This window comes from Centroberyx affinis, unplaced genomic scaffold (genome assembly GCF_046629955.1).
Source record: "Centroberyx affinis isolate AG114_WGS23_722 - 3 ecotype Tasmania unplaced genomic scaffold, CSIRO-AGI_Caff_v1 ptg003391l_1, whole genome shotgun sequence".
In the NCBI taxonomy this organism is placed as follows: domain Eukaryota; kingdom Metazoa; phylum Chordata; class Actinopteri; order Beryciformes; family Berycidae; genus Centroberyx; species Centroberyx affinis.
The window spans coordinates 15,429-34,407 of record NW_027281376.1 but is presented as its reverse complement, the minus strand read 5'-3'; the positions used below and the strand labels follow the sequence as shown (position 1 = coordinate 34,407).

At 40.5% G+C, this 18,979-nt stretch overlaps 1 protein-coding gene across 1 annotated transcript; it reads right to left on the bottom strand.

Moving 5' to 3' along the window:
* Positions 1 to 2,212: 2,212 nt before the first annotated feature.
* On the bottom strand, positions 2,213 to 12,720 carry il17ra1a (interleukin 17 receptor A1a). Its single transcript, XM_071539084.1, has 11 exons — positions 12,473 to 12,720; positions 11,611 to 11,635; positions 10,896 to 11,042; positions 9,628 to 9,749; positions 9,250 to 9,376; positions 8,608 to 8,655; positions 8,375 to 8,529; positions 6,835 to 6,909; positions 6,630 to 6,711; positions 5,875 to 5,988; positions 2,213 to 5,561 (listed from the first exon to the last, which is right to left on the bottom strand). Exons 1-11 carry the CDS (start codon positions 12,569 to 12,571, stop codon positions 4,117 to 4,119), a joined length of 2,439 nt encoding a protein of 812 aa, XP_071395185.1. The 5' UTR covers positions 12,572 to 12,720; the 3' UTR covers positions 2,213 to 4,116.
* Between the last annotated feature and the right edge of the window lie 6,259 nt (positions 12,721 to 18,979).

Sequence of the window (18,979 nt, the reverse complement as noted above, 5' to 3'; positions counted from 1 at the left end):
AGGGTCAGAATCACAACCTCCGGCCGGGTCGCATGGATATTCTTTGCCAACGCAAAACCAACAAGCTAATGTTAAGTCAGTGATATTTAGCAACATTAGCCAGCAAGTTAGCATAGAAGGTTAGCTACTGTAAGTGCAACTTGACATTTCAAATGTATAGCCTATGTTTAAAGTGGCAAAGAGTTCCGGACACAGTGTTAAGAGAGAGAGGAGTTGATGTTTTATTTCATGCCGAGACAAAAAAAAAAGGGATTTGTGCTGAAAAAGTGCTGATAAAGTCATGTCTTTTTCTTTTTTTTCTGGGGCTGTTTCTCAGTTCGGCATGAAATAAAACCTGCAACCGACACTGAAACCTCAGCTCCCATTTTTAATGCTGTGTGGGAACTCTTGTGACTTTCTCCTACACACCAGCGACTTTCTATTTTTATGCCTGGGTGCAGACCCTCCGCTTGCTCTTCTAAATTTATACGTTCGACCATTTCACCACACAGGCGTTCGATGGGTTTGAGTTCACGCGATGCTGAAAAAAATCGAACTGAGACTGCATTTTGAGGTGTGTAATCACGTTTTAAAAAAAAAAAAAAAAGTCATGCTGGTTCGCGTTTACAGACGTTTCCTGCTTGAAATTCCGACTTGGAGGGCTCGAGTCATTCCATTTTTCCCAGTTGGAAGTCGGAATTTCCAACTTCCCGACGCTCCCTCCCTTCAGGCCAGGGTCAACAGGTGCTACAGTCAAACCCAACACCTGCAACACAACAACTGGAGAATCAACTGCAGTGTATTGGACCCTGTTGAGTTGTGCTCGTTCAGTCTGTGAATTCAACCATTGCACTCGTAATGGAAGGCACTTTAAGAGTGACAACTGCTGGACTGTGTGTGTGTGGTGTTGGAAAGGCAAAGTGCAATTTCAAAAAATCCTGTTGGTTTGATTCCAAACTCTCGATGTAAATTTGTGTTTTATATTGAAAGTATCGTCTACCGGTCTGTGCTGATTCTAAATGCTGTTTCTGGTACTGAGAGTAGAGTAGACACTTGTGCGTAATATAGTTCATGCATCGCAAACAGGTTTTCTACAGCCCTTTTCACACGGAGACACGGCCAACAAGGGTTTTTATTGATTTTGTTGGCTATGCTACTGCTTAACTTCTTGTGTCCGTTTTTTTTACGTCACAAAAACTTTCAAAGGTCATTGGCTACTGTTCACTTTGACGTGTCATTTAAAGGGCCGCACCTCATCCAACTTCCCCTTACTCAAAAACACTCACCTTTACTGGCCTGTTTATTATATGCTGATTGATGACACCTTGTGTACAGGAGCTCTACACTCTAAAAAAAAAAAAAAAAAAAAAGGATGTGTCATTTTCAACACATCTGTCTGTCTAGTCTGGGACAATGCATATTTGTCTTACTTTTCGACACAAGCTATGTTAGTAACAAGTTAATGCTACTTTAACTGTTTTGTGCCGTAAAGCAATCCAGCAGATTTCCCGCCAAAATCTGACCTGGTGTCACACAATATGGTCAGTGGTGGAAGAAGTACTGAGATCTTTTACTTCAGTAAAAGTAGCAATACAACAATGTAAAGATACTCCATTACAAGTAAAAGTCCTGCATTCAAATAGTAAAAGTACATAAGTATTGGCAGCAAAATGTACTTAGACTATCAAAGTAAACATACTCATTATGCAAACTGTCCCCATTTAGAGAGTTATATTTTTCATAAATTATTGGAATATTAATACTGATTTATTGACATACATGTACATGTAAGCAGCATTTTAAAGTTGTCAACGTGAAGCTAATCTTAACAATTTAGCTATACTTTTGGGTAGTCTAATCTATAACAATGCTATTTTATGGTTATTTTATAAAGATGATCAAATGTTTTAAATATAAAATATTGATCTGAAAAGTAAGTAGTAACTATAGCTGTGGAATAAATGTAATGGAGTAAAGAGTACAATATTTCCCTCTAAAATGTAGTGGAGTATAAGTACAAAGTAGCATAAAATGGAAATACTCAAGTAAAGTACAAGTACCTCAAAATTGTTCTTAAGTACAGTACTTGAGTAAATGTACTTAGTTACTTTCCACCACTGCTTATGGTAATTATACTATTTTCTCAAAATGAATGCACTAATGATTTATTGATGGTAAAATGGTACATGACCTTCAAAAAATGCTGTGTTAATAAGTAACACAAATCGGTGTCGTCCCAAACTAAACACACCAATGTGTTGAAAATGGCACATCTGGTTTTGCAGTGTATGTAAATATCTTACACAGTTATACATTTCCGAGTGAAAATGGGAGACAATCTGCATCCAGGTGCTATAATAAGAACAACACAGTTGGTACCAAATCAACTTTAAGTGGGTCAGTGCAGTATTTGCTAGGCGTATTAAGATGACACCAGCTTTGTTTGCATAAAAATAGGAAGTCATAGCACTATCACTATCACTGTTTCATAAGCTTATAATAATGCTTTGTGTGGGTAAAGAACATGGCTGATACAAGTATTTTAGATTATTTATTGTGACTGAAGACTATGTGCAATATGGTCCAGAGGGGTGTGATTTTGTTTTCAGTGCCTACACCTGTTATTTTTCTTCAATAGAGAGGTAAATATTGATTAATGAAGTGAATTTAACGGAACTGAGGGAATGAGGGGAGTCTGTGCAATTTTCTAATTTTGTTTGCTTCTCCAAGAGTGAGCAGATTATGCAGGTCTGAGGTTAAAGTTGACTTGTGCCTTGTACGCAGTGTGGCGGGAGGGTATGGACTGATGAGGACTGATGAAATCGAGAAATAATTTGCGTGTTATTCCTGTGTTCTGAGTCGTGAAACAGTAACCAATGAGGATACATTTCAGTTTGTTGTGCCTGTATTGTTCATTCATTATGTGAAGACCAGCAAATTGAGCGATGGCATTCTCGATTTAATTGCCTTTAAATATAAATTTGACTATTTGAATATTAACTGACTATTGGAAAGACTATTTCCCTACAGAGAGACATATAGAATCGCAAAATCCAGAGCAGCTGATGTGTTAGCGTGTTAGTATATACAGGATATTATATTAATGTTCATGGGTTCAACTGGTTCTCTTGGCTTTGTTTCGTCAGATTGCACTATGCGACAGTAAAACGGCTTTTTGCATTTGTTTGTTGCTTATCATATCTTGCCAAAGTATTTAAAAGTTTTATACTATTTTGTATAATTTCCTTATGCCAGTAACACAAATGTATGCATCATGTAACCTAATGCGGTTGGAAAGGGTCTGTAACAGTGTTTATTTGGATTTGCACATGAGGCTTTACCAGACAGATATATCACAAGACTATTTATTTACATGTTCTTCTAAACTTAAATACAGTAGGCCTTTAACCTGTACTAACAAGCACAGTGCATCATCACACAAATACTACCAAAGGACACCGCTTTCTTGGACATGGAATATTCAAAGGACTCGATCAGGCCACACAGATTCAATCGTTTTTTCTTATTTGTGTGTGATGAGAAAACACAATGTGTGTGCAAATGTTAACACTTTCCTATGTCCTGATATTATATGGGCTATCATTTTCTCCAAAATCGTTTACAGGGAAAAGAAAAATTGCTATTGTTTACAGAAAGCAAATTCTACCTGTAAAATTGTGTGGTGTATATCTGTATTGATATAATCAAATCTATGTACTGTAGATGTACAACAGAGTATTATGTGGTTGAAAACTGAAATAAATTTGAGGAAAGTACTGTACAAAGCGATTCTTGTATAATGTAAAGAGAGAGCAGAAGAAGTATGGTAAGTGCTGTTTGATCCATTATTGTATATAACTAAAACCTCCCTTGTCATTAAATGAAAAATTTCCTGTGCATAACTGGTCAAATGTAGACGACGATGATGTCATGTCCATACCACCCTCTTTGATTCAAAGCAACAAGTTCGCACCCCTTATCTGGGGGTTGTCCAAAGTCATTCTGGGAAATGTAGGCAAACAAGGTAAGTAGACGAGGCAGGGTGAGGGAAAGTAGGTACGTCTAAAAGTTCCTTCTGGAATGCATTGAACACCACAGATTTAAAAGTGAAAGGGGATACGTTTCCCCCTAAGAAGCTTAGGGGCCTATCTCGGTGTATTTGTGGTTTCTCTCGAACAGCTCCTCCTGCAGCCTCGCCAGAGCCATCAGTGGATCCTCTTCGACGGGGACTTCGTGTTGGGAGGACATCTTGGACATGTAGCCTTGGTCAGATCCATTGCTTGGACTCTTTCCGCAAGGCTCCATAACCTCTTCCTCCTCCATCTCGACGGGCTGAGAGAGGTCGATTTCTGGTGGGGGGAGGTATTCAACCTGCGCGCCTACACATGGTGTTTCCAGAGGGTTGAGGGATTTCTGTAAGGCCGGGAGTCTCTGGTCTGTCTGAGGGGAGGGTTGGTTCACAGGCAGAAGGGAATCCTCTTCCTCATCCTCAACGGGAACTGGACTTATGAGTCTCTCCTCAAGGTGGAGCCAGTTCTCTGTCAGCGGTGGCGGCTTGTTCAGAGCAGGTTCAACCATGTAGAAAGGCTCTGGACCAGGGCCGTGAGGATACACGTGAGCTGTCAACACTCCAGCCGGGTTGAATGGATATAGATGCTGGGGCTCAATGTTGACCCTTGGTTTAAGTTCCATTACTGTCACATCGCCCTCTGGGTTCAGTTCAGGGGTTACGATGTGAACACTGTTAATGTTTTCATTGATTTCTACCTCGTGTATGTAGACGGGAAGCCCTTCTCTGATTAGAGGAACACACTCTAGGACTGGAGGGATCTGCAGCTGGTCAATGAGGAGGTTGGACTCGGCGGTCACCTCCTCCTCGCTGCCCACACACTCCATCTCAAACCAATCGGGATTCTCCAACTGGTAGGCCTGGAAAGTTTCGATGGCGTTCCTCAGGGCTCTACCCGAGGGACAGTTGAAATATTCGTCCCCGCCGATGCCCTCGATGTGGTTTACCTGACCCGGCTGATACTTCTCAATGTCCAGAATGCGGAAGTACAGCTCTTCGAAATGCTTCATCAGCTTGTATTTGACCGCGATGTCAAAAACGGACGGCACGTCTTGTTCGCTGCTTACGTCGTTGAAGTACGCCACCATGTACTTGCCCAGCATGCCTGCCTGGTGCATGTCCGGCAGAAACAGGTTGAGGAAGGGGATGAGCATGTCGTCGGTATGGGAGAGCACATCCTCTCGCAGCGTCACCTGGCCTTGGCCGCACATGGCTCTCCACTTGGCCTGGACGCCCCGCGAGCACAGCACCAGGATTTTGTCGGAAGGGTTTTTGAGCTGCCGCCGTTGCCACTCCAGCCAGCGGAGGCGGCCCACGGTGCCGACCGAGGTGGAGTCCAGCAGGTCCACCAGCACCTCGGTGCCACACTTGGCCCGGAGGAAGGCGCAGAGCTTCAGCACTATGTCCCTGTAGAGGCGGTGGTCTTGGGAGTAGATGACCAGCACTTTGGGAGGTTGTTCGGGTAGATGCTGTTTTTCACCTCCGGCTTGCACGACAGCAACACCGGGTTGGCCTGAAAGTGAAAGTGTAAGAGAAAATGACACGTAAATACAGATAAGATGCCATTATAAAATTAAATATGAAGCAACTCATGGACCTGTGAAGTAACTCACTCACAGTTAACTGACTCCTAGTGGCTGTTAGAAGGCATGGCAATTAACCAGAATAATTCACTCTCTGCAATACTGCTGAACTATGTAGGCTAAATAAATCGATACAATGAATGCTTTTTCATAAAATTAGGATTATAGGATTATATATATTTAGATTATAAAAGTAGAATTCAATAGTGAGATAAATCAAAATGTACTGTATATTCTACTTACCCGGCTTGTGCCTACAGAGAACACACTTAATAAATCCCATCACCACACACAGCAAGACCACTCCCAGGGCAATAAATGCGTAGCCAGGGACATTGGGTCCATCTGATGGATTTTCTGTGGGAATCAGAGCGGAGGTCCATGATCAACATTGCTGCTGCTTTTACAGAGTGAACTAGTTACGAAAGATGCAAAAGTCTCGAAAAGTGTCACAAATCAACTACGCCAGTCTCCATCATGGAGGTCCATTGGAGAATTGGCTGTGTGCAAATAATGTCTAAATGTATAACAACCAGCGAAAAAGAGATATCTGAAAATGATTGTTTATGGCTTTGTTAGCTAGCCAGCAGGCTAATTTAGCAAAACAGCCAATGTTAATGTTAATATGTGACCACTAGCCACTACTAACTCTAGCTTCTACCAGATATACTAGCAGTGATGGTCATACAAAATACAAAAACCGATATATCAGTGGTGAAATGATCAGTTCTCGGTCAAACACAGCACAGAAACCAACCATGTCTATTGAATTCTGCTGAGATGGTCCAGTCATATGTTTAGAAAAGCAGTAGGCTGTTCTCAGCTGTTGTTGCCAAGAGCTGTGGACCTCCAATATGGCTGCCAGAAGGGGGCGTTATATCACCCGAAAGCCCTCTATAGCAACTCAACCAAAGTCACTGTTGTTTTCGTCATTTTCAGGCAACACACCCCGTATCCAGTCACTTACCCACCTGGACATAATATTTGATATCTGATACCTGTGGGTTTACTGCCACATATATTGAAAGTTTGTCTTCGCCGGGTACAGTCTGAATGGCACTGTGGGAAGTGGGGCTTGATCTGCAATGAAGTGACAGGGGATGTTATCCCTGACATGAGCATCAAATATGATGTAGTGAATTCTTAGAGGAGCGCTGACACCAAGCCACAGAATGATCAAAGAACGGATTTTAACAGACTTACCTCAACATCATACTGGCAGCAAGATCTCGGCCAGTCTTCAAGGTTGAATGTTACATTCAGTGATGTCTGATTGTTCTGGAGTAAAAGCATCAAGATTGTATGATGCATTATTACCAGTTAAGAACACATGAAGAAACAGCTGAATATGAGCATCAGTCCAGACTTCATTTTGTTATGCCAGGCTTTCCAAGCATGAGGAACTGCTGGCTATCACATGTCAACATCTGTTTCCTTATACCCATAAACCCGTTGCATTCTGGGGTCATTTCCTGTAGTTGGTTTGGATTATGTTCTCACTCCTAATGAAATTAGACTCTCATTTTCAGGCGTCTCGATGCCATTATTTGGTGCCATCCGAATTCGAATGGCATTGTTCTCACCTGGCCAAACGGACCAAACTAAATGAGGAAACGCTCCAGAGTTCAAATAAACTGCTCAGAACATGCTTGCTGTGAATGCACCCTAATACAGTGGTTCTCAACGTGGGGTCCGGGAACCACCAGGGGTCCTTGAGGGGGTTCCATGGGGTCCCCAGCAAACTGATGAATTGTTAAACTTCAGCATTATTTCATTTACAAGACGTAGAGAATGTAGAAGAATGACTGTTCTGATCATAGTTTCACTGTTACCTCTCTACCTACAATACAGATAGTCATGGAATTCTGGACAAAATGTTATCTAACAATAAAATTATTCTCAGATATTCTCAGAAATCTTATCAAATGAGGGTCCATGGCCAAAATGTGGACTAAATTAGGGGTCCTTGATATGAAAAAGGTTGAGAATCACTGCCCTAATACAGTGGTTCTCAACCCTTTTCATATCAAGGAGAGACTTTGTCTCTCAAACCCAAATCCAAGAATATTTTTACTATTAGATATGATTTTGTGCAGAATCCCATGACTGTCTGTATTGTAGGTAGAGAGATAACAGTGAAACTATGATCAAAATAGTCATTCTCCTACATTCTCTAATTGTGTTAACTTGTAAATTGAATTAAGTTTAACAATTCATCAGTTTGCTGGGGACCCCCTGGAACTCCCTCAACGACCCCTGGTGGTCCCTGGACCCCACGTTGAGAACCACTGCCCTAATACACCAGTGACTTGTCTACAGCTTTTACTGAATGGCAGTGGTAACTGACTGAACATGGTTGAGAGTAAATAGAAAGGTGAACATTAAGAGCTGCAGTATCGTACCCTTGGTATTGAGTGACATGAGTCGCCATTAAGACATGTCTCTGACTTCAGAGTTACATTGAGCGGTTTAGAAATATAATGAGCGGCATTTTGCCAGATCAACAGAAAAACATAATGCATCGAGAGGCAGGATGCAGAGTTTCCTGTACTGAAGAAGAAACTGGGGTAAAACAACTAGGGTAAAGTACAAAATGTGGGCTCTTGTTATGAGTACCTACAGTTATGTTCTGGGTCAAATCACTGAAATGGAAAACGCATTTGTCTTCCATGTGACATAGCCTACCGCATAACAATTCTTCAGATACAGAAACACTTGAATGTCCAACATGGTGTGAACTTACCTTGTATGTGCTCTTTGAATGTCGGATAGTGGAGCAGGAAACAAGAACGGTGTATTTCTTACAGAGTTCATCCGCATTGAAGCTGACAGCCAGCATGGCTCTTCCCTGGACTCCAGTGGTCTGAGCCAGGCTTATATTGGGCTGCCAGAGACTTCCTACAGTAGATCAACAAACCAATGCGTCACAACATGGCATGTATGATTTAGCGGCTATCACCGAACATCGTTACTCACCTCTCTCTATACAAAACTTGGTCCACTTCATTTTGGGATCTTGACAGCCTGAGCAGATTAGAATCAGATAAAGCATTAATAACAAAGTAAATAAATTCTTCTCTTGACTATTCACAGGTTTCAGAAAGCCAAATCTAAGACTTTTTAAGACCTTTTTAATGCTACCTGGAATTGGATTTTAGACCAATTTAAAAACACAAAAGAAAAACACAAAAGAAAAAGAAGACTACTTCTGATTGAACATAGCTAATGAGAGTTCTGAAACTACAAATCAGCAGTATAAAAAAAGGACAACAGGAAATTAAATGCTTAGGGACATGAAGTCCACCATACTTGTCATATTGTATTGACCCTGTTCTGTGTTAATCTAACAGTGGATATGCAACTTACTGTCACCGAATTTAACTGCTGGTCCTACTCACATCTTTTGGTGGAACTACACAATTCATGGCATTTGCGTTATTTCATTTGCCTTACTTTCCAACTTTGCCTCTAAATATCACAGAATGTAAACACTCTGTCAATACCATTATCTAGTTTTATGGTGGCATCAAAATGAAACTTTGCAAAACATGGTGAAAAATTTAGACCTATAGAACTGCATTCGATTTTGATGTTTTTAAATGTTTTGACTCGACTCACCGGGAACAGTGGTGTCTTCTCCGATGTTGTAGGCGGTGTGGCCCAGTTCTGGTTTGGGGAGGTTGAAGACAGACACCCGATATTTTTGCCCAGGTTCAACCACCACCATGTCTGCTGAGAAAGACCACTGGAACAACAAAATAATGGGATTTGTAAGATGAGACGAGATTAGAGGAAACCTTATTGGTCCCTGTGGTGGAATTGAGTCGTTGCAGCAGCAAATGGTAAACTGATACAGCAAAGAAAAATGAGGGTTGGGGTTTGATATGAAAAATATACCAAAATATGAAATATATGCTATATTACTACGGCCATGAAATTTGAACATACTGCATGTTCAGTAACTGGATATATCACATCTTATTGTGAGCCACCCACCTTTTTCCCTAATAGATTTTGCATCGGTAATTCATCTCGGAAAGAATATCGAACACACAGGTTCTGGTTGGTGGTTACCACCAGAACATGGAACTCAGTGGCTTTCAGGTGACTGATACTGCCTGAGGAGGAAAACACCATCAGTCACTTCACCTTGAGATGCTTCTGTCTGATTGGATTAGGTCAGTTGAAGCTTTAAAGAAAGAGTCTACATCAGTGATTCTCAACCTTTTTCATATCAAGGACCCCTAATTTAGTCCACATTAGGGCCACAGACCCCCCATTTGATGAAATTTTGTCTCTCAGACCCAAATCTGAGAATATTTTTTATTGTTAGATATGATTTTGTCCAGAATTCCCATCTGTATTGAGGGATAACAGTGAAATTAATCATTCTCTCTACATTATCTAATTGAGTTAACTTCTTGTAAATTAAATTATGCTGAAGTTTAACAATTCATTCAACTTTCTGAGGACCCCCTGGAACCCCCTCAAGGACCCCTGGTGGTCCCCGGACCCCACGTTGAGAACCACTGGTCTACATGATGGTATTGTTGGTTGGAATTGTTATGCACACCTACTGTTATGCCATTAAGTGACCACAAAAAATATGCCCTATTCCCAGAAGTAAAAGTAAGGGGATGTTAATATAGAAAATACAAAAATATGCTCTTTTGGCTTATATAAATGTATAAAGCCACAATATGACATTTTGTCTTGAGGCAGGAAGTGTATTGGTAGTCCCGCCCCTCAGTGGGTCAAGTTCCCTGAGGTATTATTCTGTAATATATAATGTAATATATATGTAATATGTCCTATTTATTTATTGGTATTCTAATGTGAAAACACATTTGCATATGTAGCTTTAAATATGTGTATTTTATGATATGGAGAATTCACTAACAAGGTCAATAAGTAATTTTTCTGTTCATTTTGTATGCAAAATGAATGCAAAATACTGACAATTCCAACACATATTAAGTAGAAATTTATGAATGAAAATGTGTAAAAAAAGTCCAGCATTCCCACCATAGCCCTGATGTAAAATTCCATGACTTTTTCCACGACTTTCCATAACTAAATCAAGCACTTCCATGACCTAAAAATGTTCTTCCTTCCTAGTTTGTTTTTCAGTCTCGAGAATTCATCAAATCCCTTGACTTTCCCTAGCAACAATACACCTCTCCCAATCCCATGATATTCCAGGAGGAGTTCCATGGAACATCATGTCTCCAGATCCTCCTGATCTCCCCAGACAGCCAACCCACCGTCGTCCTTTATCTTCCAGCGGGCCACCAACACGGGCAGCAGGTCTCCCCTCTCGTCCCGCCTGGTGTCCACCGCCACCTCCAGATCCTCCGGGCCGCTGGGCGTGTAGTTGTTCCGAACCAGCCATCCGCTGTCCATGCAGTTGCCTAGACAACGACAGAGACACTGAGGGTCTGCGGCAGGGTTGCAACACTTTTATTAAATAGGCCTATTGCAGTGATTCTCAACCTTTTTCATATCAAGGGTTCATTTAATTCCTAATTTAGTCCACATTAGGGCCATGGACCCCCATTTGATGAGATTTTGTCTCTCGAATCCAAATCTGAGAATATTTTATTGTTAGATATGATTTTGTCCAAAAGAGAGAGATGACAGTGAAACTATGATCAAAATATTAATTCTCTAACTTATTGTAAATTAAATAATGCTTAAGTTTAACAATTCATCAATTTGCTGGGGACCCCCTGGAACCCCCTCAAGGACCCCTAGTGGTCCCCGGACCCCACGTTGAGAACCACTGGCCTATTGGATATCGTCCAGTCAGTGTCGTCCCTCTCTGATATGATGTAGGTTCCTCCTAATAATTCAAAAACCCTTGTCTACAGAATGCTAAACAGATACCTGCTTTCATAAGCTTATGCCCTCAAAATGAGAGTATATGGAAACAGAAATGAATTAAAATAACAATTAAGGCAGAATAAAGTGTGCACTCACTTATGTCGACTGTACACCTCAAACCCTATGGAAAGAAAAAAGATTAGACAAGAGTGAAAAACTATATTCATGTAGAACATAATTACAATATACATTTTAGCCTATTTTTATAGCATCTTTCCACAAAGTGCTTTACAGAGCATGAAGAGTTAGTGTTATGGCATCAAAACAAAACATTACCTAAAAATGAATATAGAATAAATTAGTCAATAAAGAGAGAACTAAGAAGAATCTAAGAACTGTTACAGAGAGCAATGTAGCTCATGAATATTAAAAAATGTTTTTCAGAAGTGATTTAAAACATTGGTTCTCAACGTGGGGTCCGGGGACCACCAGGGGCCCTTGAGGGCATTCCGGGGGGTCCCCAGCAAATTGATGAATTGTTAAACTTCATTATTTCATTTATAAGAACAATTATAGAATGTAGAAGTGATCTCTGTTATCTCTCTACCTACAACTCAGATAGTCATGAAATTCTGGACAAAATCATATTTAACAATAAAAAATATTCTCAGATTTGGGTCCAAGAGAGAAAATCTCACCAAATGGGGGTCCGTGGCCCTAATGTGGACTAAATTAGGGTCCTTGATATGAAAAAGGTTGAGAACCACTGATTTAAAAGACTGAAGATTTAGTCAGCTCCTAAACTAGACTACATTACATTAACTAGCTGGGAAGCTTAGAGCAGTTATAACAGTTATATAGCAGTTATAACTTGACTAGTCTCATTTAATTTAGACTATTTACACTAATATATTCACCCACAAGGTCAATAATGACTGAAAAGTACTAAGCCAAGAACAAAAGCTATTTCTTCTATTCTTGTCGTTCTACCCAACCAATTGTGAAATGCTTAGCTTACCTGTTGAGAGCAGGTCAGGGGAGGCCATTTTAAAATCCCCACACCGTTTGACAGAGACACAAACAGTAAGAACAACAAACCCGCTGGATAAAGGATCATTTCTACTGTGAATACTCTCAAAGTGTCAGTCCCAGCCTACAAATCCTCCGCCTTCTCGCCCATTTAAAACCGTTTCAGGCGAGTTATAAAAACGGGACACTACATAAAAGTCTACTAACTGACACTGCTGTCAGTGATTAACGTCAAAAACTTCCTTCCTGCTGTTCATGCAAATATCGCCCCGTTTACGAGAAGTAACCTGGATGCTGCATTCGAGTCGCATGGGAATACAGAGCATTACATTCAAACTTTTTTGAAGCAAAGTCAAAGTGTTTTTATTTATCAAATGGTCATTCTGAACAATGGAATTCTTAGGACAATGGCAAGCAACAACTATGTAGTAGGCATAAAAAAAATATCAAATATTAAATTGTTAAAAAGAATCACAAATACGGGCAAGAATCACAAAAATATACATAGTAGTAGAACATTAACAGCAGTTCCAGAGCTAGTAAAGATGGGGAATATGGACAGTAAGAATAAGAGTAATAAATATTATAAATATAAAGTGTGCCGATGGATATGTACAATAGGGAGTGTCTAGAGCAGTCAAGGCACCACAGTTGAATTTGGTTCAATTAAAAAAAAGTTTGTTTGTTCATTTTATCTGAAATGAATATACCATTCCCGACACTTGACAACAGGCAGGGTATTTAGATACATTTTCTAGTAGTATTTACCATCTGAAAGCTGAAGTGAATCGTTTTTTCTAGCAGGAAGTTGGTATCTAGCGTCTTTCCCATATTCCGTGAATGCAGCATGAGTAGTAGCTGTCAGGTGTTTTCCTTGTCGTGTGGGCGGGCTGGCACTCGGCCGAAAACACAGCTCCATTTTATCTTCTGAACATTTGGAACAAATGACACCCATGATGAGCAAAGCAGATTCCTTTTTAGCTCTTTAAAGAAATCTGTTACTTTAGTCTCCTATAGTTCGAAATGAATAGACAGTAAGCAACACTGTATCAACTGACTGGAGGAGAGGGGGGGGGGGGGATACACAAGGAAGTGGTGATATTCCACATTAGTGATTTTTGTATGGTGGAAAAAACATGCCCAAGTCAAAAGAAACTATCATTAGTGGGCACATTAAGGCTCATTTTATCTGCTCACACACTCTTGTACTCAGTGTTATCTCTACATTTTTTATTACTGTAGTCAGATGCATTTTGGCAAATGCACCACCAGATGGCAAAAGAAGACCATACTCATAAATGCATTAGTTGACTCTTGTTGTTTACTATAGATAATCAGGGCATTAGAGTCACTGACAGGTAGGTGATCTGATTCTCTAATTCTGCCATATTCAATGTAAATGAATCAGATGAATTCTGAACGCTGCACAAGTTTAATTCCCGCAGATCTCCCCCAGATAAGAAGGTTTGATCTTTACCTTTCTTGTCTGGCACTGTGCCTGAAGTGAACACCCTTGCTCTGTGTGCGCTTCAGTCCTATTCATAATCACCCATCGCAACATCAAACAAAAAGCCAATCCCTTATATCCCATCCCACATCGTCCTGGCTGGCACCTGGGCCTGTCAGCTTCAAACCCCTGAACTGGAACACCCCCCCCCCCCCACAGCCTGCAGAGACACTGAAATATGATGGTGGGGAGACAAAGCAGAGATGACAGCCAAAGTGTGAAACGTCAGTAACAGTCATGGATCGCTGTGCTGACACCCACAGAGCATGGCTTTTGGGGGGGGGGGGGGGGCCCGGGGCTGCAGATAGCTTAATGCTGATATCAAATGTGGAAATTGTGCATGCTGCGTTTCATGAGGGCTACCCTCAGTGGATCCAGGTGTCCATCCTGATGTTATGGCCAGAGACGAGGCCTGGCCGAGATAAGACGAAGCTTCTTTTCAAGGGAAAGTGGGATTGTGGGAGTGGGAGTGAGAACATGTGTGGGTAGGAGGTGTGTGAGCCGCTATCTGATTTCTCGCTGAGGTGTCTGACAGGAATCCTTCGCCGTGGTTAACTGCAGACTGAAGATGCGAGATGATGAATTGTCTGTAGAGTCCAGCCGGGATCGAAACACGCGGGAAGAGCGGCAGAGTGTGTGTGTGTGTGTGTGTGAGAGAGAGAGATAGAGAGAGATAGAGATGCTTTAAAACTGTCTACAATTTGCTGCCCTTGATAAAAAGGTAAATGTGACGTTATGAATCTAAGAAAAATGGGAGTCATTCCTTTGTTCCCCAGATTTACATGGCACATAATGGGAACATGACAAAGGGTCCTATGTTCCCAAGGTCCCATGTTACCAGGGTCCCATGTTCAGGGTCCCAGCTCTATATAGCACATAATGGCAACCTGAAAAAGATGTTCCCCAGCTCTGTATTCGCTTAATATGCTTAGTTAGGGTTTAGGGTTAGGGTTAGGGTTAGGGTTAAACATAGGACCCTGGGAACATAGGACCCTGGGAACATAGGACCCTGGGAGAGCACATATGTAGAACTGGGGAACATAGGACCCTGGGAACATAGATATGCTCCCGAAAAATGCTATCAAGGAACAGGAAAAGGCAGCTGAATTTGAAACTGATGCCTGAGGCAGCACAAGTATAGTATGTGAATATGAGATCGTCTTGTATTTTTATTGCTTACTACATGGCTACTTACCAAAGACGTTAATCATTTGACATGAAATAGTGATTTTAAATGATTTTGTTACAAGCTGGGCTGCCCTCTAGCACACTGAATCTCAACCTTTTTCATATCAAGGACCCTAAATTAGTCCACATTAGATCCACAGACCCATTTGATGATATTTTGTCTCTCAGACCCAAATCTGAGAATATTTTTACTGTTAGATATGATTTTGTCCAGAATTCCATGACTATCTGTATTGTAGGTAGAGAGATAACAGTGAAACTATGATCAACACAGTCATTCTTCTACATTCTCTAATTGTGTTAACTTGTAAATGAAATAATGGTGAAGTTTAACAATTCATCAATTTGCTGGCGACCCCCCTGGAATCCCCTCAAGGACCCCTGGTGGTCTCCGGACCCCACGTTGAGAACCACTGCTCTAGCAGGACTGTAACTACAGCAACATCTAGGATCCATGCTACACTGTAGCAGAACTGTAACAATAGCAACGTCTATAGGTAGCATTCATGCTACACTGTAACAGAATTGTAACCATAGAAACGCCTGTAGTTAGCATCCATGGCTACATTGTAACGGAACTGTAATCATCGAAACACCTATAGTTAGCATCAGTGGCTACACTGTAGCAGAAGTGTAGCCTAGATAGCCTGTAGTTAGCATTCATGGCTACACAGCGGAACATCTGTTGCTAGTATCCGTGGCTTCACTTATGCAGATCTGTAACCATTGGCCATGTAAACAGATTGGTGTTCAGCCTCTAACCAGCAATCCAGAAATAAATAAAATACAATTAATTAACGATTGGAAAAATTAACCTCAGTTAGCCAGGTTTTGTCTGCAGTAACCAAGCAGTAATATCTTTTTGCCACAAAGGTGGACCTATTGATTACAAATCAACAAAATTGACAAGACCTCTTGACTACGGAGTGACATGATTAGATGTGAAACAGTTGTTCAGAAATTACAGACCTCAGAATGTGTTCATGGGCCAAGCAGAAGTATTCAACAAAGCCATGTAATAAAACCTAATATACATTTGCATCAAAGAAACCAAAAAGAAAATGACAGTAATCAGTCAAACTTTATGCGCTCCATAAACCTCCACTAAGGTGCCTCAAGTGGCATAATTATGTTTGTCAGTCATGACATCATTTCTGAGAGGTCACGCAAGGACAGAAAACAGTAGGCTCATTGTACGCTCAGACTTCGGGAAATTATAAAGTGCTCAATGACTTTTGACAGGCTAATACCCAGACCGAGAGGCCCTACACAATATGTCGCACACTACGTATGTGATGTTGGATTGGTCGGGCTTAGGTTCTCCAGGAAAAGTCAAAGCATTGGAAAATTGGAAAATAAGGGAGAAGTTGATTTCTCTTCCTGCAATCAGAGATAATTTTAGCCATTTGCTGTTCAATGCTAGAGAGAGTTGACATGCAATGGTGGCTCTTTATGCTCTTTTCATCTCCACACATCAGACACGACACGCCTTTGAGACTAATGAAAACAGGTTAGCACTGGAACTTCAGAGGGAGAACCAGTTCATTTTTACAATCTCATTATGCCTAATTAATGGGGTGAAATTGATGAAGCTATATTTCCTGACTTCAAAGGCAGGCTTTAGACAAGGAAATGTTTGAGTAAAGCTGGCCTGTGGGTCTATTAGTTAAAGGCATTCTAATGCACTGATGGTTATTTTCCAGTTTACTGTTGGGCACATTATCTGTGCTTCAGGATTAATGCAATAAGATACGGAGCACCTGGAAACTCTGAACATCAACAACCCAGTGGCACCGTTTCCACACAGCACAGTACATTCACAGTCATAACTCTTTAGTTTACATCACTCATCATCAGAATAGATTAACATGAATTATGAACCACCATTACCTGGTCTATACACATTGTAAGCTCACTAATGAAGACAAATGATCAATGGAGCACAAGATGTAATGTATTTTCATATTCACAGACAGTAATTACCTAGACTCAGAGGCTTAAATAAACTCACCTACTGTAATAAAACAACATGACAAAGTTCTGACTCCCTTAGTTTAAGCATCTCCATAGCGATGCAATATTAGAGTAAATGGATAGGCTGGAAAGTTAAGTGCAATTTGTCACTCTTTGTCAGCCTGTCTCTAACCCGTGCCAGCAGTGCACTTTAGCGGTAAGGTTTACCCACAACCAAAGACCTCTGTATCTCCTTGCTCTACTCATCCCACATATACATTGCAATAGATTCTGCAAAAATGTTATTCTATGCCAACATCTGTTGAGCTATGGCCAAGAGATCTAACACAGTGATTCTCAACCTTTTTCATACCAAGGACCGCAAATTCAGTACACATTAGGGCCACGGACCCCCATTTGATGAGATTTTGTCTCTCGGACCCAAATCTGACATTATTTTTATTGTTAGATGATTTTGTCCAGAATTCCATGACTATATGTATTGTAGGTAGAGAGATAACAGTGAAACTATGATCAAAATAGTAATTCTTCTACATTCTCTTAACTTCTTGTAAATGAAATGCTGAAGTTTAACAATTCATCAATTTGCTGGGGACCCCCTGGAACTCCCTCAAGGACCCCTGGTGGTCCCCGGACCCCACGTTGAGAACCACTTATCTAACATACTGTTTGACTTTGACACTTTATATGCCATTACTAACAGGGAATATAGGGCACTTATTCATAACTACACTATCAGACTCATCCAGCTGAAAATTCAGCAGAGAAATACAATGGCAGAAGCCCTCAAGCTCTGTCAAGTTATATCTCCAGCCATTTTTACCATCATGCCTAATATATTCCTTAACATGATGAATTGAGAACTTTTCAGAAAATATTTGAAAAGAAAGCAGATATTGAAGCATCCAAATGTTATGTATGCACTCAGTTCTTCATTAGACCTTTTAAGGTGGTAAATATATAGGTCTTAATATTTTGACCAAGAGGAGAATTTTTGACCAAGAGGAGAATCTATGATTCTTGTCTGTCTTGGGCAGTGAGATCTGACGTAAATATCAGATCAAGAGTAGAATCGGGAAGGACAGGGGAAAAGAAAATTACAGAAAAACATATGGGTTCACTCACAATGTGCATCTAAAAGTGGGAGTATTTGTTGTGTTCTTTTATCTTTCTTTTATACTTGATTTGTTTCTTTTAATGCAATGCATTTTGCTTGTTCTTTTATATGAATTTTATCTTTTTATCTGTCTTTTATCTGCCTTCTATTGATGTAAAGCACTTTGAGCTGCATGTTGTGTATGAAAGGTGCTATACAAATAAAGGTTATTATTATTATTATTAAATATAACATCTTACTTTCCAAGCACAAGTTAAAGAGGTGCAGATAATAATCTCATAATCTCATTGGTTGAGTTAAAACATAATAAGCGGAGCCAAACAACCAGCATTTTCACCAGTTAGCTAATTGGCAAACAAGGCAAACAAGAAACTAGTCAAAATATAAAAAAATATATGAATGGCAATGGCTTCTTTTTTATTCATTCATGGCATTCATGATCTTGGAAGGTCGGCATGCTAGCTAACTATCTTGCCTAGACAGCTAAAGGCTAGAGTTTGTACTTAGAAGGTCAGCTAGGCTAACTGGCTAACCTATATAACTTAGTATGAATAGATTGCATTTTTTTCAGTTAGTAGCAAGAGCGCTAGGCTTCACTTTCATAATATTAGCTCCTCTCTTACCCCTTGCATGGCTTCAAATGTTACCTAGCCAGAGAAACTGTGATTCTGTCAAGTTTGACAGTTAGCTAACTTGGGCTCCAAAAAACA

Excerpts from the sequence above, each read along its gene's own strand:
- il17ra1a (XM_071539084.1), bottom strand. The coding sequence starts at position 12,571 with ATGATCCTTTATCCAGCGGGTTTGTTGTTCTTACTGTTTGTGTCTCTG. Across the intron at positions 9,750-10,895 it reads CTGGAAGATAAAGGACGACG|GCAGTATCAGTCACCTGAAA; the intron begins GTGGGTTGGCTG and ends TTTCCTCCTCAG. Across the intron at positions 5,989-6,629 it reads ATGTGGCAGTAAACCCACAG|AAAATCCATCAGATGGACCC; the intron begins GTATCAGATATC and ends TGATTCCCACAG.